The sequence below is a fragment of the Hyperolius riggenbachi genome, chromosome 2, assembly GCF_040937935.1.
Source record: "Hyperolius riggenbachi isolate aHypRig1 chromosome 2, aHypRig1.pri, whole genome shotgun sequence".
In the NCBI taxonomy this organism is placed as follows: domain Eukaryota; kingdom Metazoa; phylum Chordata; class Amphibia; order Anura; family Hyperoliidae; genus Hyperolius; species Hyperolius riggenbachi.
The window spans coordinates 46,349,693-46,372,984 of record NC_090647.1 but is presented as its reverse complement, the minus strand read 5'-3'; the positions used below and the strand labels follow the sequence as shown (position 1 = coordinate 46,372,984).

Sequence of the window (23,292 nt, the reverse complement as noted above, 5' to 3'; positions counted from 1 at the left end):
TACTGAACATTCTGTAAAATATCAATTCACAAAGGCTGTTACCGCACGGAAAACCAAAACTACCCACTAGTGAGGTAAATCCCTCCTAAGTATCAATTCTCTGCCTGTCAGCGCGGGAGACTTCAGGAGGATCGTCCGGGGAGATGCGCGCCAGAGGAGTCTTCTGCCAGGTGAGTAAATGCTTTTTTTCCAGGTGAACTTTGCCCGCAGTGAATTTATTTTCTGGTGACATGTTTGCCCGCAGTGCGTTTATTTTCTGGTGAAATGTTTGCCCGCATTGCGTTTATTTTCTGGTGAAATGTTTGCCCGCAGTATGTTTATATTCTGGTGACGTTTGTCCACAATGCGTTTATTTTTGTGGTGAAATGTTTGCCCGCAGGGCGTTTACTTTCTGGTGAAATGTTTCCCCGCAGTGCGTTTATTTTCTGGTGACATGTTTGCCCGCAATGCGTTTATTTTCTGGCGAAATGTTTGCCCGCAGGGCGTTTATTTTCTGGTGAAATGTTTGCCCGCAGTGCGTTTATTTTCTGGTGACATGTTTGCCCGCAGTCCGTTTATTTTCTGGTGACATGTTTGCCCGCAATGCGTTTATTTTCTGGTGAAATGTTTGCCCGCAGGGCGTTTACTTTCTGGTGAAATGTTTCCCCGCAGTGCGTTTATTTTCTGGTGACATGTTTGCCCGCAATGCGTTTATTTTCTGGTGAAATGTTTGCCCGCAATGCGTTTATTTTCTGGTGAAATGTTTGCCCGCAGGGCGTTTATTTTCTGGTGAAATGTTTGCCCGCAGTGCGTTTATTTTCTGGTGACATGTTTGCCCGCAGTCCGTTTATTTTCTGGTGACATGTTTGCCTGCAGTGCGTTTATTTTCTGGTGACATGTTTGCCCGCAATGCGTTTATTTTCTGGTGAAATGTTTGCCCGCATTGCATTTATTTTCTGGTGACATGTTTGCCTGCAGTGCGTTTATTTTCTGGTGACATGTTTGCCCACAATGCGTTTATTTTCTGGTGAAATGTTTGCCCGCAGTGCGTTTATTTTCTGGTGACATGTTTGCCGCGGGGCGTTTATTTTCTGGTGACATGTTTGCCCACAATGCGTTTATTTTCTGGTGACATGTGGGCCCGCAGTGCGTTTATTTTCTGGTGGCATCCCCCTCCCCCCCCCCGTCCCAGGTTGAACCAACGAAAATCTGGTCACTATCAGTTCAGGCTCCATTTGAGATTGGTTCACTACATGGCCCCAAGGAATTAGCCGGCCTCTCAGCTCCGGTTACCTGTGTGTGTGATGGCGGGAGACCTCTTCTGCCATAGATGCCAACCAGAGCTGCTTTTCCCAGAGACACATTGAACTTCAGGTGTACGGGATGGTCTATAAACACCTGCGACCTCCAGAATATTCCAGGTGGGATCTTCTGAGTGGCTCGCCTGCCGATATCCAGCTCGCCAGAGTCAATGAAACTTTCGTCAGGAAACAGGTTAGCAATTTTTCCTAAGTGGATAAAATAAAAGTCAAATTTTTACAGGGTTCAAAAAATAAAAACTAGTAATTTTGCCATTCTTGTAAAATTTCAATATACATTTGAAATTCAATTTACAGTATGCAGATTGCCTGGCTGACCTGCTGATCCTATGCTTCCAATACATTTAGCCATAGACCCTGAACAAACACGCAAATCAGGCGTTTCCGGCAGAAATCAGACTGGATTAACCACATGCTTGTTTCATGGGTGTAATTCAAACACTACTGCAGCCAAAGAGGTCGGCAGGGCTGCCAGGCAACAGGTATTGTTTAAAAGTTAATAAATATGGCAGCCATCATATCCCTCTCAGTTGTCCTTTAAAGAGACTCTGTAACAAAATTTTCAGCCTTAGTTCTTCTAAGTTCCTTTGCCTGTTCTAATGTGCTCTGTCTAACTGCAGCCTTTACTACTTGCACAGTGGCTGTGTTATCTCTGTTATATGATCTAATCTTCTCTCCTCTGTCGGCTCTGTCAGGCTGAGGCAGTCAAGCTGGAATGTGCTGTGCTGCTTGTGATTGGATAGAAGCTATACACACCTTCACCAGGCCCCCTGCACACTCTGTATGACTCACACACTGAGCTCCTCTCAGCCTATCACTTGCTATGTCTTTTGTTTGTAAACACTGCTTAAAACTGGCAATTACAAGCCAGGATTGCAGCAGGGAGTGGCAGAAACAGCACAGAGGGGCCCAGGAGAACATAATGAATAGAGTGATATGCTTTTTACTGTAAGAATGTTAGAGTACAGATTCTCTTTAAGCCCAGGTAAAACCCCAGATTTTGGTTTCTTGCATGAGACATGGATAGTCTTACAAGTGTTGTAAGTACCTTACTGTAGGAAATTACAGTTTTCATAGAAATTAAAAGTAAAGACAAAATGGATGCAGATTTATCAGTGAATTGCCAAATGATACTGATTTTAACATTACATATAATGAAGTAGGGAATGAAAAAAAGAAAGGAAAGCGATAAAGATTTTTTTCGTATAATAATATTACTACAGGTTATAGGGCTTGCATTCGATATTTATATTAAAAATAGGAAATGGAAAAGGCCGCGGCTGGCGCAGATGCGCGGTCCCGGCTGGACGCGGTGGAAGCAGATGCTCCGTGGTGTCAGGCTGGCTGATGGATGGAGAGGTAACAGAGTCAGACCTCATTCTGCTGGAAGAGACAGGTCTCCGCTGTGACGGCCTGGATGGCGGTGCAGCCCCCGTCCCGCAATGTGACACGACAGGGAGGTTGGGGGTTAAGTGAATAAGGTCACGGGGAAATTCAATTTCAGCGCTACACATTCAGCACTGCGGGCCATTCCATTTTATAAATGACTTAACCAGTCTCCACAGTTGCCACTTATTTTTTTAAATGGTACATTTCACATAAGCAATTTTTGCTGAGGGCTATTATGGTAAAAGTCGTATACGTGAACCTATGGCCCCCACGCTATGATGTTAACGGTTATCGGGCCGCTCAGGCAGGCGCCTGGAGGGGGCAGCACGGGGGTCTCCAAGGCTTCAGCCAACACTCTCGGCAGCACAATAAGGCAGAGGGTTCCAAACATGCAAATAATGGCTTTTAGCAGGAAAGAAGCAATCACTTTCCTTCCCTTAAATATTGGCCGTATCCCAGCACCAAGCAAAACATTTTTTTTTTTTTTTATGGCTGCTCCATTCACTCTTCATCTAGTCCCTAGGTTCTCAACGTGTGGTATGCTCACCCCAGGGAGTACTTCTGCTGGTTCCAGGGGGTACTCGGGCTTGATATACTTAACCACCCTGGCGTTCTATTAAGATCGCCAGGGCGGCTGCGGGAGGGTTTTTTTAAATTAAAAAAAAACTATTTCAAGTTGGCTGCATGAAAGCCCACTAGATGGCGCTCCGGAGGCGTTCTTCTGATCGCCTCCGGCGGCCAAAAGTAACACGGAAGGCCGCAATGAGCGGCCTTCCGTGTTTTGCTTACTTCGTCGCCATGGCGACGAGCGGAGTGACGTCATGGACGTCAGCCGACGTCCTGACGTCAGCCGCCTCCGATCCAGCCCTTAGCGCTGGCCGGAACTATTTGTTCCGGCTGCGCAGGGCTCAGGCGGCTAGGGGGACCCTCTTTCACCGCTGCTCGCGGCGGATCGCCGCAGAGCGGCGGCGATCAGGCAGCACACGCGGCTGGCAAAGTGCCGGCTGCGTGTGCTGCACTTTATTTGATGGAAATCGGCCCAGCAGGGCCTGAGCGGCAGCCATCGGCGGTGATGGACGAGCTGAGCTCGTCCATACCGCTAGTTTTATAGAAAATGATAAAGCTTATTTAAACAACACCAATTTGATATTTTAGCTAATTAAAAGGATTAGTAAATGATTGGAAATAGTTTAGAACCAATTATCATGTACTACGATTAAATATATATTTTTCAAGGGGTACTTTTGATAATGTTTAGTATGCTAGGGGGTACTTGGTGAGTACAGGGTTTTAAAAGGGGTGCATACCGATAAAACGTTGAGGAACACTGATCTAGTCAATATATTTTTTTTTATTAACATAGCCAAATATCTTAATATTGATCTTTAAAGGATACCCAAAGTGACATGTGACATGATGATAGACATGTGTATGTACAGTGCCTAGCACACAAATAACTATACTGTGTTCCTTTTTTTCTTTCTCTGTCTGAAAGAGTTAAATATCAGGTATGTAAGTGGCTGACTCAGTGCTGACTCAGACAGGAAGTGACTACAGTGTGACACTCACTGATAAGAAATTCCAACTATAAAACCCTTTCCTAGCAGAAAATGGCTTCTGAAAGCAAGAAAGAGATAAAAAGGGAAATTTCTTATCAGTGAGGGTCACACTGTAGTCACTTCCTGTCTGAGTCAGAACTGAGTCAGCCACTTACATACCTGATATTTAACTCCTTCAGGCTGAAAAGAAAAAAAGGAACACAGCATAGTTATTTATGTGCTGGGTACCGTACATACACATTTCTATCTTATGTCACACATGTCACCTCGGGTATCCTTTAAGAGTGTGGTCGCATTACATGTGCCTCTGCTCCTTTCTTGTCGGTTTTCACCTGTCTGCCTGTTGGTAACACGTCTTTAGTCAACAAAGGTTAGATGGCGCTGCCTGAATATAGCTACAAAGAATCCTAATACTGCCCACCTGCTGCTTCCCAGATAAGGTGGGTATCCCCCTCCTCCCACCTTGAAAAACACTACTTTCAAATCCTGATTATGGGCGCGCAGGTGCTAAATAATATAAATGAAGAATTAATCAATAATAAATGAATCAATATTTTATTGTAAAAGTCAGAATTACATACATAATCCACATGCATTACCCTCAATCACACTATATCCACACATGCATGGGAGTCATATGGTGTCCAATAAAAATATGTAAATTCCGCATATACTTGGAGACTCTGCGGGGTTTTCTTTAAAAAGTACTTAAAAACTGAAAAAGTATCTCTGATCAATTCCACAGTTCCGTGGCTGTTGTCAAATTTCCCTTTATATGTATCCCAAACAAATTGTTGTCCACAAATGTGCACTGTATATACTGTTTGGTGTGTGTTGAAGAAAAAGGTTGATATCACCTGCCACTGTAGTATTCCTGATGCTTGTACGTTGTACAATGTACAACGTACAAGCATCAGGAATACTACAGTGGCAGGTGATATCAGGAATACTACAGTACAATGTACAACGTACAAGCATCAGGAATACTACAGTGGCAGGTGATATCAGGAATACTACAGTACAATGTACAACGTACAAGCATCAGGAATACTACAGTGGCAGGTGATATCAGGAATACTACAGTACAATGTACAACGTACAAGCATCAGGAATACTACAGTGGCAGGTGATATCAGGTGATATCAGGAATACTACAGTACAACGTACAACGTACAAGCATCAGGAATACTACAGTGGCAGGTGATATCAGGAATACTACAGTACAATGTACAACGTACAAGCATCAGGAATACTACAGTGGCAGGTGATATCAGGAATACTACAGTACAATGTACAACGTACAAGCATCAGGAATACTACAGTGGCAGGTGATATCAGGAATACTACAGTACAATGTACAACGTACAAGCATCAGGAATACTACAGTGGCAGGTGATATCAGGAATACTACAGTACAATGTACAACGTACAAGCATCAGGAATACTACAGTGGCAGGTGATATCAGGAATACTACAGTACAATGTACAACGTACAAGCATCAGGAATACTACAGTGGCAGGTGATATCAGGTGATATCAGGAATACTACAGTACAATGTACAACGTACAAGCATCAGGAATACTACAGTGGCAGGTGATATCAGGAATACTACAGTACAATGTACAACGTACAAGCATCAGGAATACTACAGTGGCAGGTGATATCAGGTGATATCAGGAATACTACAGTACAACGTACAACGTACAAGCATCAGGAATACTACAGTGGCAGGTGATATCAGGAATACTACAGTACAATGTACAACGTACAAGCATCAGGAATACTACAGTGGCAGGTGATATCAGGTGATATCAGGAATACTACAGTACAATGTACAACGTACAAGCATCAGGAATACTACAGTGGCAGGTGATATCAGGAATACTACAGTACAATGTACAACGTACAAGCATCAGGAATACTACAGTGGCAGGTGATATCAGGAATACTACAGTACAACGTACAACGTACAAGCATCAGGAATACTACAGTGGCAGGTGATATCAGGAATACTACAGTACAATGTACAACGTACAAGCATCAGGAATACTACAGTGGCAGGTGATATCAGGTGATATCAGGAATACTACAGTACAACGTACAACGTACAAGCATCAGGAATACTACAGTGGCAGGTGATATCAGGTGATATCAGGAATACTACAGTACAACGTACAACGTACAAGCATCAGGAATACTACAGTGGCAGGTGATATCAGGTGATATCAGGAATACTACAGTACAACGTACAACGTACAAGCATCAGGAATACTACAGTGGCAGGTGATATCAGGTGATATCAGGAATACTACAGTACAACGTACAACGTACAAGCATCAGGAATACTACAGTGGCAGGTGATATCAGGAATACTACAGTACAACGTACAAGCATCAGGAATACTACAGTGGCAGGTGATATCAGGAATACTACAGTACAACGTAAAACGTACAAGCATCAGGAATACTACAGTGGCAGGTGATATCAGGTGATATCAGGAATACTACAGTACAACGTACAACGTACAAGCATCAGGAATACTACAGTGGCAGGTGATATCAGGTGATATCAGGAATACTACAGTACAACGTACAACGTACAAGCATCAGGAATACTACAGTGGCAGGTGATATCAGGTGATATCAGGAATACTACAGTACAACGTACAACGTACAAGCATCAGGAATACTACAGTGGCAGGTGATATCAGGAATACTACAGTACAACGTACAAGCATCAGGAATACTACAGTGGCAGGTGATATCAGGAATACTACAGTACAACGTAAAACGTACAAGCATCAGGAATACTACAGTGGCAGGTGATATCAACCTTTTTCTTCAACACACACCAAACAGTATATACAGTGCACATTTGTGGACAACAATTTGTTTGGGATACATATAAAGGGAAATTTGACAACAGCCACGGAACTGTGGAATTGATCAGAGATACTTTTTCAGTTTTTAAGTACTTTTTAAAGAAAACCCCGCAGAGTCTCCAAGTATATGCGGAATTTACATATTTTTATTGGACACCATATGACTCCCATGCATGTGTGGATATAGTGTGATTGAGGGTAATGCATGTGGATTATGTATGTAATTCTGACTTTTACAATAAAATATTGATTCATTTATTATTGATTAATTCTTCATTTATATTATTTAGCACCTGCGCGCCCATAATCAGGATTTGAAAACACGTCTTTAGTGACTATAGTCTGTCCTGCACATAACTGTAGCAGTTTTTCCGATGGAGAAGTAAATGGTGCTAAAATCTGTGAAGGTCATGGGGAGGCCTAGCCAGCCTCCATTAAGGTAATGGTCACTACAGACTCCAATCCTATAGAAAATCTGTGGTGGGAGCTAAGTTTTGAGTTGCCATGCGGTAGCCAAGAAACCCTAAAATATATATTTTTTTAAAGAGAAGGCCCAAAGAGGTGAGCAAACCTGCTGACCTATTATAATAAACATCTTTTAGGCTGGGTTCACAATTAACGGCACAAAAAACCCTGATCCTTTAAAAACGTATCAGTTTTCAGATTCAAATGAAGTAGATTGTTACATTTGGGCATCCGTTTTTCACTTGTGGGTTTTGTTTCCCGTAGCCACCCACTCAGTTTTACCTGTCGGCATCTGCTTTATTTGCCGATCTGGAATTATTACAGGCTACCCAAACTGGTGTTCCGTTAGTTGGAATTGAAAGAACGGTCCGGTTCCCGAACACGCTGATGTGAACGGATTGTAACGCATTTCACAGGATACGGTAGTCCCAAGGAGATAGGCAACAGATTGTGCTAGGGTCGTTGCCCCTCAGCCCAGAAACAGACAATTGTAGCAAAGAAAGAGACCCAGCACCATCTTCCAAGTTGCTTGTTTAAAGCCCTATACACACACGTCTTTTACAGTGAGCGAAAATCAAACGTTTTGGGAAAATTTAACTACAGTCTTCACGTGTAGACGTGCGGACGACTGAGCAAGAACGACAGATAAGAAGAGGTTGAATCGTTCCGGCTGTCGGATTGATTTTGGAAAAGACAGTGAGAAGATGTCTGCAAACTGTGAATGTGTACACATACCGAGTACGATGATGCTATATGTACTATGGTGAAGAGACGTCGCTGTGGGGCTGTAACGATATGGAAAACACACATCTTTAACCACTTCGGGACTGGCCGCCTAACCCCCCTTAAGGACCAGGGCAATTTGCATGGAGAGGGGGCGTTTAGGGGGGGTCGGGCGGCCGGATCCCGTCTGTGGCTGGCTGTGCATGGTGTTCCCCATGGAGGCAGGTGTCCCCCCTGTAGCTGACAGCTTTCACTCACCTTCCAGGCTCCAGCGATAAGCTGCAGTAGCCACCTCTTCTCCAGCCGGCATCTCCGCTCCAAATGACACTCAGGTCCGGGTCGCGGCTTGATGACGTCATCAAGATGGGACCCGGCGCTGACGTCAGACGGAGCAGAGATGCCGGCCAGAGCAGAGGGGGGCGCCGATCGTCGCTGGAACTGCAGGGAGGTGAGTGGATCCTTTTCTTTCCCCCCTGCCGCCGCTGTCAAAGTGATCACTACGATCTGTCAGCGATCATAGTGATCCCGTGATCAGCAGCCATACTGGATGGCTGCTGATCACTCGGGGGAGATGCCAGCTGTCATATGAAAGCTTAATCTCCCCCTCCGGATGAGCACGATCGCATCGGGACGGTTTGTTAGCGCAGACGTTGAATCAACGTCCGGTCAGAACGGTAGCACCACCTGCTGGACGTTGATTCAATGTACTTGGTCTGCAAGTGGTTAACGAAGTCGCTTGTTTTGTTGTGCGGTGATGATGAAACAAGTTGAAACCACCAAAAAAAAAGTTGTTTGCTATTGTTCAAACTGATAAGACGCAGCTGAAGTCAATCCAACAGTCTTATCAGTTGTGTGAACAATAGCAAACAACTTTTTTTTGGTTGTTTCATCATCAAAAGTTGTTTGATAATTGTGCATTTAAAAGACTTTTGTTGAGCGTGTGAATGAGGCTTTATAGCTGTAATCCATCAAAATAGCAGAGCACAATAAAAGTCAAGAGAAGATAAGGCCAGTCATGATGGTTGCAAAGTTGGATTAGCCCTCTAAAGTACCATACACACGCTGAACAGTGGTCTTTTATGCAGCACAATTATCAAACAACTTTTGTTGTGAAACAAGCTGAACAACCAAAAAAAAAAAGTTACTTGCTATTGTTCCCAGAACTGATAAGACGTCAATCCAACATTTGCAACAACAATAGCAAGCAACTTTTTTGGGGGGTTTTCAACTTGTTTCACAACAAAAGTTGTTTGATAATTGTGCTGCATAAAAGACCGCTGTAAAGCATGGTTTGAAGAGACTCTGAAGCGAGAATAAATCTCGCTTCAGAGCTCATAGTTAGCAGTGCCCTTGCTAAACCGCCGCAATAGCGCCGCTAAACGGGGGTCCCTTGACTCCCAAACACTCCACTGCGACACTTGGTCGCAGACTTGGTCGCTCCTGGAGGCAGGGCTAACGGCTGCAGCCCTGCCTCCAGTCGCGTCTGTCAGCGGCGCATCGCCGCCTCTCCCCCGCCCCTCTCAGTGAAGGAAGACTGAGAGGGGCGGGGGAGAGGCGGAGATACGCGCTGACAGACGCTTGTGGGGCAGGGCTGCGGCGGTTAGCCCTGCCCCAACCAGGAAGCGCTCCCCCGCATTACGGAGGGGATTTGGGGGATCAGGGACCCCCGTTAAGCCGCGGGATAGCGGCGGTTTAGCAGGGGCACACATGCCCCTGCTAACTCTGAGGTCTGAAGCGAGATTTATTCTCGCTTCAGACTCTCTTTAAGCATTTAGTGAAGGCTCTTCAAAGGAGTCAAAGAAGTCTTGAGGGCCACTGCGAGAGCAATCGGGAGTCAACTGTCGAACTTGGAGGGATGAGCCACACCTATAATAGACGTGGATCTGATGGGAAACTCTGATGTGTAATCAAACACCAATCACAGACTAGCACTAGAACCGCCGACCTATAAGAGCAACGGCGAACCTGACCCGTGCCGTACATCACTATGTGATGTTTGCATGTCACCACTGGAGAGAGAGAGAGAGAGAGAGAGAGAGAGAGAGAGAGAGAGAGAGAGAGAGAGAGAGAGAGAGAGAGAGAGAGAGAGAGAGAAAGAGAGAGAGATAGAGAGAAAGAGAGAAAGAGAGAGAGAGACAGAGAGAGAGAGAGAGAGAGAGAGAAAGAGAGAGAAAAAAAAGGGAGAAAGAAAGAGAAAGAGAGAGAGAGAAAGAGTGTGCGAGTAAGAGTGTGTGAGTGTGTGTATGTTCTATAGGCTTTTAGTAACGAAGTAGGTCATTTCGGTGACTGCGCATCACCGGATTTAGGTGGTGCAAATCTCTGCAATTCTAGTGTCTGCAATAGCCGAGGAAGAAATTAGGCAATCATTAGGGCAATATATATTATATATTCCACTGGATTACAATCTCACGGCTTCTCCCTGCGTCCAAATCAACTGTGGCGAGAACATTCCTACTCTTAGTAAGCCTGTGCCTTATTTTCAGAATTTTGCCCCCCCCCCCCCCTTTATCCGATAGCGGCAGAAAAGTCTCCGGCGGCGAGGAGGTGCGGCGCACGCACGCTGCAGAAGGCTCTCCGTGTAAATAAAAGACTCGCAGTGATGTCTGATTGAAAGAAGCCAAAGAAGAGATTTCTATTTAGATAACGGCACAATAGCAGACCTTAATGGGGCCTCCTAATCAACGTTTCCATAATAACCCTCATTTTAATCTTATTTTTTAATCTAATTTAATTTGGCTCCCACGTGTTCCCGACAAAACACTTATTCCCCCTGCGTTGTGTGTGTGTGTGCGTTTGCCTTTTCTTTCTAACCCACTGAACCGGCTTTCTTCTTCATGGACGAGTAGGGGGGATTAACACAAAGGAAAATAGCAAGCAGCAGCCATTTATCTGCACTTATTTTCAACCAAAGATCTAACTGTCTTTCTGAGCGACGGGAAATCAAACGCGGCCGCCGCGTTGTTTTGTGTTGTTCTAGCCGCCGCTAATGAGACAGCGGCAAAAAGAGCGAGGCCGTGTCAGATTTTGGAAATGTAAAAATATACTTGGCTCCCCGTCGATCGCTGCCCGCAGGCAAAATCGTGTTTACGTTGTGAGCAGAAGGTTTTTGATATGGCACCTGCACGAAAATTTATTTTACTGTCCTTTCTTTCCAATTTGGTTTCCTATTATGCAGTGTTTGGTTGGGCTCTGGATGAGACAACTATTTTACTAGACCGCAATATACAGGTGAAACTCTAAAAACTGGAATAACAAGCTTAAGTCCATTTTTTTTCAGTAATTCAACTTAAAATGTGAAACTAATATATGAAACAGACTCATTACATGCAATGTGAGGCATTTTAAGCCTTTATTTGTTATAATTTGGATGATTGTGGCTTACAGTAGGCCTGAAAGATAGATCGAATTTAAACCAAAATCGTGATCACCAAGATCACAATTTTGGAATCGTCCAAGCAGCAATTTCTGTGATGACATCATTTTCGCATGGGGGAAGTTTGAAGAAGCAGCTTCAAACTTACCGCAAGTTCGGGCGCGTGCGGCCCGCAGCATCGGCAGTGTTGGACATACCTTCCGCTGAGTCCAACACTGTCTCTTGCCATCTGCTGGCTCTTGTGCACAGCATACTTCCTGGTTCCTGTATGTCACATGACATACAGGAAGTATGCCGTGCATTAGAGCCTGCAGGAGGCAAAGTGTATAGATGGGCATGGCTGGACTCGTGCTGGAAGGTATTCCAGCACTGCCGCAGCTTAGGGGCACAGAAGAGACACAGAGAGACAAAAGGGGCACAAAGTGGGCACGAAGAGAGACCCAGAGTGGGCACAGAGAGAGACACAGAGGAGACACAAAAACAGACGGGGACAGAGGCGCACAGAGGAGGGAAACAAAGCTTGATTTGAAGCAAATCCCGATTTCGGACAGAAATCGCTCAATTCATTTTTTTATTTTTTTTACTAAAATCGTTCAGGCCTAGCTTACAGCATATGAAAACCTCAAAATCTAAATCTCAGACCATTAGAATATTGTGAGAATGTTCAATATTCTGAGCTCAAAGTGTCAGACTAATCAGCTAATTCATCCAAAACACCTGAAAAGGGTTCTTATTTCATACATAAATTATTTTGTTACAGTAGAGCTGTAACTGAACAGCTTCTGTAACAAAAAACGCTTGGAAAATCGCTCTGATCTAGCGCTTTTCAGAGCAATTTTCCACTTTCCTTTAAAGGAATACTGTAGTGGAGTCGGGGGGAAAATGAGTTGAACTTTCCCGAGGCTTCTAATGGTCCCCTGCAGACATCCTGTGCCCGCAAAGCCACTCTTTAAAGTCTGAAAACCACTGCGCCTGCATTGCCGTGTCCTCTATCCGCTGATGTCAGCAGGAGCGTACTGCGCTGGCACAGACCATACTGGGCCTGCGCAGTACGCTCCTGGTCAATATACCCTTAGCGGACTTAGAGAAGGATAGGTAGGCACTCAGTACAAACTACAGATGGGGAATGTCCAGCTGAAGGGCAGTGCAGAAACTTCAGCAAAAGCTACGTGCTCACGACAGGAAAAGTTCAAGCTTTGTGACCATTGATTGTGAAAAGAGGAACAGAGAATGTCTGGCACTGTAGCTTTAATGCAAAACAGCAGGTGTACAATGGATATTGCATACAACACACACAGGGACAATGTCCGTGGGGATGGTGGTACTTATCGTGCTCTGCTGAAGGTGGAGAGGCGACTGTGGGCGCCAGTGGGTGCACGGCCTTACAGCCGTTTCGCAATGGGGTGAGCCTTGCTTCTTCGGAGGCTTCTCGTGCACCAGAAGCCTCCGAAGAAGCAAGGCTCACCCCATTGCGAAACGGCTGTAAGGCCGTGCACCCACTGGCGCCCACATTCGCCTCTCCACCTTCAGCAGAGCACGATAAGTACCACCATCCCCACGGACATTGTCCCTGTGTGTGTTGTATGCAATATCCATTGTACACCTGCTGTTTAATATACCCTTACATTAGCAGCTCTTCCCATCTCATCACTGCTCTCTGTGATGCTGCAAATATGCAGAACAGGAAAGCAGAGCCAGAAGGGGGCAGGCTTGGGCTTGAAAAGATATCAGAGAAGACAGACTCAGCTATAATGATTCCTGAGCAAAGCCAGACTGAAGGCTCAGTCAGGGATTTTATCAGGGCTGATAAACAGGCAGTCTAAGCAGTGAAAGATGAAACAGAGAGCAGGGTAGGTGTTTTCTCTAAAGTTCCCACTGTTATATATGGTAAAATACATGAGGGTGCTTCGTCTCTGGTTCACTTTAACACTGAGGCGGAATTGCCTCAGAAATCAGCAGAAATGCTGCAGGACCCGCGTTTGGGGAAAGAAGCACATTGCTCTGGTGTGCTCCATCACATACAAATACATTAGCCAACTGCTTTTCAAAGCACTGGCGATTTTAAAAGCGCTCTTGGTGTGCGCCAGCCCTTACTTCTGGGACAGTGACAGGCAGCGGAGATAGGAGCAGGCAGCACACCACTGATTAAAGAAAGGAATTGCTGTGATGGCGAGTTTTTATTTTTTTCCCTTTAGATAGGCTTTTTTCCCTTTAGATAGGCTTTAACGTGGTGTTCCCTGAAGACCTGTTTCTGGCGATGCGGTGTGGCGGGCACGGCGCACCACTGCCACCAGTTTGCACTGCAAAACCGGCTTCAAACTGTATTGAACTGCTAGCTCTGACTGTTAAAGAGAAACTGTAGTGAAAATAACAAAAATGAATAATATTGCGTATTTTCTCCCCCAATATTCATTTATAGATTATTAAAGAGAACCTGTACTGAGTAAAATTAATTTAAAATAAACACATGAGGTAACTTCAAATGAACATTAAATAGTTACCTTGCCATCAGTTGCTCTCAGAAGCTCACCATTTTCTTCTGACAGTGATCGCTTCAAGTTCTGACAACATTTTGTCAGAATTGAAATATATCAGTTGCTGTCAGTTATTTATCAGTTGCTGTCAGTTATAGCTGAGAGGACAACTGATGTGCCAAGTAATGTCTATGTTTTCCTATGGCTCAAGTGGGCGATATGACAGTTTAACAGTGTGCTGACCAGAAAGCTGTTATGGGTTAATGACCATTTTCAAAATGGAGGATAGAGAATTCCCTTGATCACAGTGGACAAACAGGACGCGGCAAAGGAGAAAGAGATTGAGGAGTAGATTACACGGGAGGTAACTATGACCTGTGTATGGTTATTTTGACTTTTAATTTTCAGTTCAGGTTTTCTTTAAGTCAGCGTTTGCCCATTGTAAAAGCTTTCCTGTCCATGATTTATATTCTGAAGTTTAGCACAGATGGCAACGGCTTTAGCGCCATCAGTTGCAGCTCTGCAGAATATTTGAATACAGTGTTTGAATACTGAAGCCAACAGAAATAATACCTGGTTTCCCAGAATACTCTGGAAGGAGAAATTTGAATATCTAATCAGCCTAGGCAAAACCTCAGTGGAAGGGCGGGGCTATGTACCAAAAAACAGCAATATGTAGATATAGGAAGTGTTTCTGATGCTGAAACCAGGAAAATCACCATAAAAATTGGTATCCTGAATAGTTTACTGCATTCCACTTTATGTCATTACAAGGACTCTTTCAAATGAAAAGAGCAGATTGTGTGTGCGGCTAACCAGCCCTTTATCACCGCTGCCGACCACACCACCAATATGCAGACAGCCACCAGCCCCCCCTCCCCCCCCCCCCCCCCCCGAAAAAAAGTGCATAAAATACAAGAAAGAAATTATTAATCACCAAAGCATGTAAAATGGGAAAGCGGCGTAAAAGAAATGACTTTCAGGGAGAGATTAGAACAAAGCCCGAGAGATGTGTACTCAGAGGGGAGACTGTAGTTTGCCTTTCAGCATGAGTTTATTTATAGCCTGGGTCGCCGTTTAATAAAACAAATATTACAGCAAAAGGCGCATTCATTTTGACGGCTGAGTGACTTTTATTTATGGGACCAGGAAATTTGGCATCTGGTTGGGATTATAAAGGACCACTGACCGGGCAGGTTGAGCCCACCTGAGTATTAAGTGTCAGGCGTTGCCGGCCACGTCGGTTTATTAATCCAGATGCAATAAATAAAAAGAAAATTAAATAAAAAGCAACCTTTTCCTAACCTCTTCCTTACGGCTGTCCCGCTCTCCAAGGTGAAAGGAGTCCCAGCCAGTGTTTATTATAGCAATGAGAAAGGACTGCACAAAGGTGATTTATTAAGGAGGCACTCCGGCTGCTCTAATAACTATATACCGTTACATTATACTTATAGACATTCTACAATAGCGATATCCTCACCATAACAGTCATGCTGAGTATCATTTTGCCTTCTTAACCTCCTGAGCATTACGCCTCTCAGGAGGATTCGTAGCCTCAGAGTCCCCAGGATGAAACTAATAGATTTAATGCCTGCAAAATGTTTGGCTAGCACTAGGCTAGCTAGAATAGGTTGCGAGCACACTCCCCCATCCCCGCCCCCCCCTATTGCCTCCGATTCCCCCGATTCAACCGTTTATACATTACCCAACCTCTATCCAGAGATCGGCACAGCTCTAGTCTCTCTATGGGGAGGATCGTATCGTACATGACATCATGCGCAATCCCGATCCTCGCCATAGAGAAGACGGATCTGTGCGGGAAGGCTGCGCCGATCGCTGGAACCAGGATGGGTAATGTATAAACGACTGGATCGGGGTGGTCGGGGGGTGCTGGCAAGTTATACTAGCTAGTGTAGTGCTAGCTAAGCCTTTTGCAGGCATTGAATCTATTAGATTTATCCTTGGGGACTCCTGATGCTAGCAAGCGGTATGCCCGACACAATGTTGAGCATACCACTCAGGAGGTTAAAGAGAATCCGTAATAAAATAAGTGCCCCTGTGGGGATACTTACCTCGAGAGGGGGAAGCCTCTGGATACTAATGAGGCTTCCCCCTTCCTCCCATGCAGCCCTGATGCAGCCCTGGGACCTCCAGACCGAGGTACACATCAATATTTATCTGTGGGATTCATTGCAGGCGCAAGACCATCTTCCCTCTCAAGTTCCGGCGGAAATAGCCAAGCCCGATCGGGCACGAGACGCCTGTGCAGTAGAGTGGACACGATCGGGCACGAGACGCCTGTGCAGTAGAGTGGACACGATCGGGTACGAGACGCCTGTGCAGTAGAGTGGACAGGATCGGGCACGAGACGCCTGCGCAGTAGAGTGGACACGATCGGGCACGAGACGCCTGTGCAGTAGAGTGGACATGATCGGGCACAAGACACCTGCGCAGTAGAGTGGACACGATCGGGCACGAGACGCCTGTGCAGTAGAGTGGACACAATCGGGCACGAGACGCCTGTGCAGTAGAGTGGATAGGATCGGGTACGAGACACCTGCGCAGTAGAGTGGACACAAACGGGTACGAGACGCCAGTGCAGTAGAGTGGACACGATCGGGTATGAGACGCCAGTGCAGTAGAGTGGACACGATCGGGTATGAGACGCCAGTGCAGTAGAGTGGACACGATCGGGTACGAGACGCCTGTGCAGTAGAGTGGACACGATCGAGTACGAGATGCCTGTGCAGTAGAGTGAACACGATCGGGCACGAGACGCCTGTGCAGTAGAGTGTACACGAACGGGTACGAGACGCCAATGCAGTAGAGTGGACAGGATCGGGTACGAGACACCTGTGCAGTAGAGTGGACACGATCGGGTACGAGACGCCTGTGCAGTAGTGTGGACACGATCGGGTACGAGACGCCTGTGCAGTAGAGTGGACACGATCGGGTACGAGACGCCTGTGCAGTAGAGTGGACACGATCGGGTACGAGACGCCTGTGCAGTAGAGTGGACACGATCGGCCACAAGATGCCTGTGCAGTAGAGTGGACCCGATCGGGTACGAGACGCCTGTGCAGTAGAGTGGACACGATCGGGTAAGAGACGTCTGTGCAGTAGAGTGGACAGGATCGGGTACGAGACGCCTGTGCAGTAGAGTGGACACGATCGGGTATGAGACGCCTGTGCAGTAGAGTGGACACGATCGGGTACGAGACGCCTGTGCAGTAGAGTGGACACGATCGGCCACAAGATGCCTGTGCAGTAGAGTGGACACGATCGGGTATGAGACGCCTGCGCAGTAGAGTGGACACGATCGGGTACGAGACGCCTGTGCAGTAGAGTGGACACGATCGGGCACGAGACGCCTGTGCAGTAGAGTGGACACGATCGGGTACGAGACGCCTGTGCAGTAGAGTGGACACGATCCGGTACGAGACGCCTGCGCAGTAGAGTGGACACGATCGGGCACAAGACGCCTGTGCAGTAGAGTGGACACGATCGGGTACGAGACGCCTGTGCAGTAGAGTGGACATGATCGAGCACAAGACGCCTGTGCAGCAGAGTGGACACGATCGGGTACGAGACGCCTGTGCAGTAGAGTGGACAGGATCGGGCACAAGACGCCTGCGCAGTAGAGTGGACACGATCGGGCACGAGACGCCTGTGCAGTAGCGTGGACACGATCGGGCACGAGACGCCTGTGCAGTAGAGTGGACACGATCGGGCACGAGACGCCTGTGCAGTAGAGTGGCCCCAATCGGGCACGAGAGGCCTGTGCAGTAGAGTGGACACGATCGGGCACAAGACACCTGCGCAGTAGAATGGACCCGATCGGGCACGAGACGCCTGTGCAGTAGAGTGGACACAATCGGGCACGAGAGGCCTGTGCAGTAGAGTGGACACGATCGGGCACAAGACACCTGTGCAGTAGAGTGGACCCGATCGGGCACGAGACGCCAGTGCAGTAGAGTGGACATGATCGGACAGGAGACGCCTGTGCAGTAGAGTGGACCCGATCGGGCACAAGACACCTGCGCAGTAGAGTGGACCCGATCGGGCACGAGACGCCTGTGCAGTAGAGTGGACATGATCGGGCACAAGACACCTGCGCAGTAGAGTGGACCCGATCGGGCACGAGACGCCTGTGCAGTAGAGTGGACACGATCGGGCACAAGACACCTGCGCAGTAGAGTGGACCCGATCGTGCACGAGACGCCTGCGCAGTAGAGTGGACACGATCGGGCAGGAGACGCCTGTGCAGTAGAGTGGACATGATCGGGCACAAGACACCTGCGCAGTAGAGTGGACACGATCGGGCACGAGACGCCTGTGCAGTAGAGTGGACACGATCGGGCACGAGACGCCTGTGCAGTAGAGTGGACACGATCGGGCACAAGACACCTTCGCAGTAGAGTGGACCCGATCAGGCACAAGACACCTGTGCAGTAGAGTGGACATGATCGGGCAGGAGACGCCTGCACAGTAGAGTGGACCCGATCGGGCACAAGACGCCAGTGCAGTAGAGTGGACCCGATCGGGCACGAGATGCCTGCGCAGTAGAGTGGACCCGATCGGGCACGAGACGCCTGTGCAGTAGAGTGGACCCGATCGGGCACGAGATGCCTGCGCAGTAGAGTGGACATGATCGGGCACGAGATGCCTGTGCAGTAGAGTGGACACAATCGGGCACGAGATGCCTGCGCAGTAGAGTGGACCCGATCGGGCACGAGACGCCTGTGCAGTAGAGTGGACACAATCGGGCACGAGACGCCTGTGCAGTAGAGTGGACCCGATCGGGCTCAGCTATTTCCGCCAGAGCTTGAGAGTAAAGATGGCTCTGCTCCTGCAATGGATCCCTAAGGTAAATATTACCGCGCACCGCAGGTGCAACATCCCCCAACAGAATTTTCAGGGGGAGCCAGTGCTGGATCGGGGCTACATAGATTTTTATTACAGATTCTCTTTAAAACAACAGGTATTTGGGATAATTCATCTGTAAATGAGCAACTGTGGTTTCCCATAATGCATCACTGCCAAATATGCTTATCTATTTCTGCCCATGAAAGCCAGGCACACATCCAGAAATGCTGTGAGCCTATATAGCTAATACTTTTTACAGAGCCACACCAATCCAGCATGCATACAGCCAGTTTAGTACTTTCTGGTCCTCATCAGTGCATGGCAGAAATGGATGTGGCTCTATGGGATAGGGCTTGGCCCAGTACTGCAGAATACCCAGGCAGCTCATGGTGACCCAGAACCACCAGGGAAGAAGACGGGGCAAGCAGAGACCGAAAATCCCTCTTCATAAAAAAGCATAGCCGAATATACTTTGCCTTCTTAAAACAAAAGGTATTAGCGATGATTCAGCTTCACATGAGCAACTGTGGCCTCCCATGATGCATCACTCCCGAATGTGCAAATCATCTCTTTATGCCCCTGAAGCCACATTCACTGAGGCGCTCGAAGGCCCCGCAGAACGTCCTTTGAGGGGAGGTGCAGAGAGGGGGGGGGGGGGGGGGGGCATGCTATTTAGCTACAGCTGAAACAAGGGTAATGGTCTATGGAGAGTGAATGAGGTACAACAGGCGGCACTAGTCTGACATTTATGGATTAAGCAACGTCATGGGACCTGATTTTCGGTCAAGATGGCCCGTTTCATTGATCTTGAAAGATTTATGGAAGATTTCTTTAAAGAGAACCCGAGGTGGGTTCTAAGAAAGCCATCAGCACACAGAGGCTGGGTCTGCATAAAATACCCGGCCTCTGTTGCTATACTGCTGCCCCCCAGAGCTCTGCTTGCCCCCCCAGAAAGCAAACGCAGAGCTAGCGACACACAGCGTGTTGCAGTCGGCTGTCACTCTCTGCCGCTCCCCCACCTCCTCCATAGTGCCGGGCCCCGCCCACGTCCCTTCCCTCCAATCAGCGGGGAGGGAAGGGACGCAGGCAGGGAGCGGTGACATAGAGGAGGCGGGGGAGCAGCAGAGAGTGACACTTCCAAAGGTAAACAGCCCAGCTGCAATGCGCTGTGTGTAGCTAGCTCTGCGTTTGATTTATGGGGGGCAAGCAGAGCGGGGAGGGGGGGGGGGCTGCGCTGGGAGGCAGCAGTATAGCAACGGAGGCTGGGCATTATATGAAGACCCAGCCTCTGTGTGCTGATAGTGTTCTTAGAACTCACCTTGGTGTCTCTTTAAGTATGCTTACAAGGATTTAAGAGTTGTGACAAAATCTTGTCAGAACTGAAAGGGATAACTGTAAGAAGAAAACGGTGAGCTTCTGAGAGGAACTGACGATGAGGTAATTATGCAATATTTATTTGCAGCTACATCATGTGTTTATTTTAAATCATTTTACACAGTTCAGTTTCCCTTTAAAGAGACACTGAAGCGAAAAAAAAAATATGATACAATAATTTGTATGTGTAGTACAGCTAAGAAATAAAACAATAGGAGCAGACATATAAGTCTAATATTGTTTCCAGTACAGGAAGAGTTAAACTCCAGCTGTTATCTATGCAAAAGAGCCATTGAGCTCTACGACTTTCAAAGTAGCAGAGAACTCTGTCTTCTGAAGCTTGTTATCTCAACCGTCAGTCACTGTATTTTCTTTTCTCTCCAGAGGACAGTTCAAAAGTTCACTAGCCTGCTCTGTAAAATCATTTAGAATGCTGAGTAGTGTGTAAACTGCAAATATTAGATATTAGAATGATGCAATGCTACTAAAAAACACTGAAAATAAAAATATGAGAATATTTTCTTTGCTACTAATGTTCTAGTAATAATCCATGCTACACAACCAATTCATTATACCATTTTTTTCCCGCTTCAGTGTTTCTTTAAAAGGAACCTGAAGTGAGAGGGATTCAAAGGCTGGCCTATTTAATTTTAAACAAAAGTTGCCTGGCTATCCTGCTGATCCTCTGCCTCTAATACATTCAGCCATAGCCCCTGAACAAGCATGCAGATCAGATGTTTCTGAGATTAACCTGACGGGATTAGCCACATGCTTGTTTCAGATGTGTGACTCTACAGACACTACTGCAGCCAGAATGATCAGCAGGGCTGCCAGGCAAATGGTATTGTTTAAGGCCTGGAACCCACTGAAAACCGCAAATGCAAAACGCAACCGCTAGCGTTTTGTCTGAGCGGTTTGCAAGCGGATTCATGCGCGTTTTTGGTCGCGTTTTGCAACATTGTATTTTTTTCCCCAGCGGGTGCCTAGCGTTTTGCGTTTTTATCCTGATTGGTCCTGTGAATTATTTTTCATTTTGTTACAGTGTGCTGAACCGCAAAACGCTAGCAGAACCGCTCAGTTTAGGTTTTGCTGAGCGTTTCTGCTAGCGTTTCAATACTTTACATTGAAGCGCTAACGCTCCCAAAATGCTGCAGGTCCTGCGTTTGCGTTTCTGGGAAATGCAAACGCTCCTGTGGAAGTTGCCCCATCCATTAACATTAGCCCAGCGTTTTGGCAAACTGCTAGCGTATCGCAGCGCTGCCAAAACGCTGCCAAAAGCGCTCCTGTGGGTTCCAGCCCTAAAAGGAAATAAATATAGCAGCCTCCCTATCCCTCTCACTTCAGTTGGAACATGCCTGCTCTTTGCTGTTATGGGCTGGAGTCCCTAATCTGCATCTCCTCCTATCATCACCCTGTGACAGGGGCTTAGCACATAGCTGGTTGGGGGGGGGGTTGTGGGGGGGGGAGATTCTTATCATCATGGGAGTTCAGAGCATCAGGAGGCCATATGTCATCTCATGACAGCATTGCTACATAAGCTGGCCGCTCTGAACTGATACTTGGTAATGGCTCGTCGGATAACTCATCTCCTTCTAGATATGAAAAAACAAAAATGATGTTATTTCTCAGCTAACAAAGAGACTAGTGATTAGCTCAGTGATCTAATAGGGCAGAACAAATGTGTCACTTCCATTAGCCTCCACCGGCCCAACCAATTTCAAGAGTTCAAACCAAGTTAACTACTTCAGACATCGGATGAGGGGGAATCCCGTCTCCTATCCCCAACGCTTTTTGTTTTTTCTCTTGAAGTGCCCATACATCTAGCAATTTTGTAGCCAATCGACCATCTGATTTGATAATAATCAATTCATCGGATAAAAAAAAAAAACACAAAAAAAAAAACCGCTGCTGCAACAAGCTTGCCCAATCAACGATTCGACTGATTTCGGGCTAAAATCGGTCGAATGTATTGATCGCACAATGTGTGAAATCTCAGGCTGACGTGGTTGATTGGGTGCACGGTAGTAACTACTACGAGATCGCAACAATCGATGAATGTGACCGCGCCCCCCCAATGCCCATACTGGGTAAAAATGCTCACCTGTCTACTGGCTTGGCTCCCGACGCCTTCTGCTGCCCGGTTACCGAGTGCCTTTACCACGTGGCAGCTGTGTGACGTCCCATATGCACATCACAGTGGTAGACGCGCCACTTAATACAGACACTCAGTAACCGGGGTGATGGCAGAGGAGGAGGCCAGGTGTGGCACAAGCGGACAGGTGAGCATTTTTACACAGCAAGGGGCGGACATTAACTGCTTCCGGACCACGCTGATTGAAATCTACTCCCTGCTTGGGAACGGTTATCCCTGCCAGGGCGTAGATTTCTATCATCCCCGCCGTACGCTCCTGCTGCTCTCTCGCCACTGCAGCCCACTTGCTCTGCCATCGCTATGAAGGCAGAGCTCTCTGCACCGGTCGGGAGACGATATCATTGGCTCCTGATCTCTGTGATCACAAGGTCAGGAGCCAATGCAATGAAATGTGCTCCTGACCGGCACAGGGAGCTCTGCTGTCATAGCGTCAGGAGAGAAGCACAAACGGCGATGGGACCGGTCAATGCGGTGTGACGTCAGTAAGCCCCAATTTGTGAACCAGCAGGGGCCAGACACTCCTGGTACAGAAATGGTCAACATTTGGGAAGGGGGGGGGGGGGGGGGGGTTAGCAGCAAGGCGAGCAACCAGGAGATCTCTCTAATCAGGTATGATCAGAGAGCGGGAAGCGGGAAAAAAGGGCGCATGCCGCTAGTGGACAAAAAGGGCGCCGCCATTCACTCTCATAATAAATAGCGTTTAATGGGCGCCGAGCAGGAAAAAAGGGCGCAGGACA

The 23,292-nt window shown here is 47.0% G+C and overlaps 1 protein-coding gene across 21 annotated transcripts in view; it reads right to left on the bottom strand.

Moving 5' to 3' along the window:
* The window catches only part of TENM4 (teneurin transmembrane protein 4), a 1,797,006-nt gene that overhangs the window by 246,468 nt on the left and 1,527,246 nt on the right, over positions 1–23,292 (bottom strand). For all 21 annotated transcript variants that reach the window (XM_068266709.1, XM_068266713.1, XM_068266710.1 and 18 more), the window contains one exon: positions 1,273–1,487. In XM_068266709.1, the coding sequence (XP_068122810.1) occupies positions 1,273–1,487 (215 nt within the window). The remainder of the gene's footprint in view (positions 1–1,272; positions 1,488–23,292) is intronic.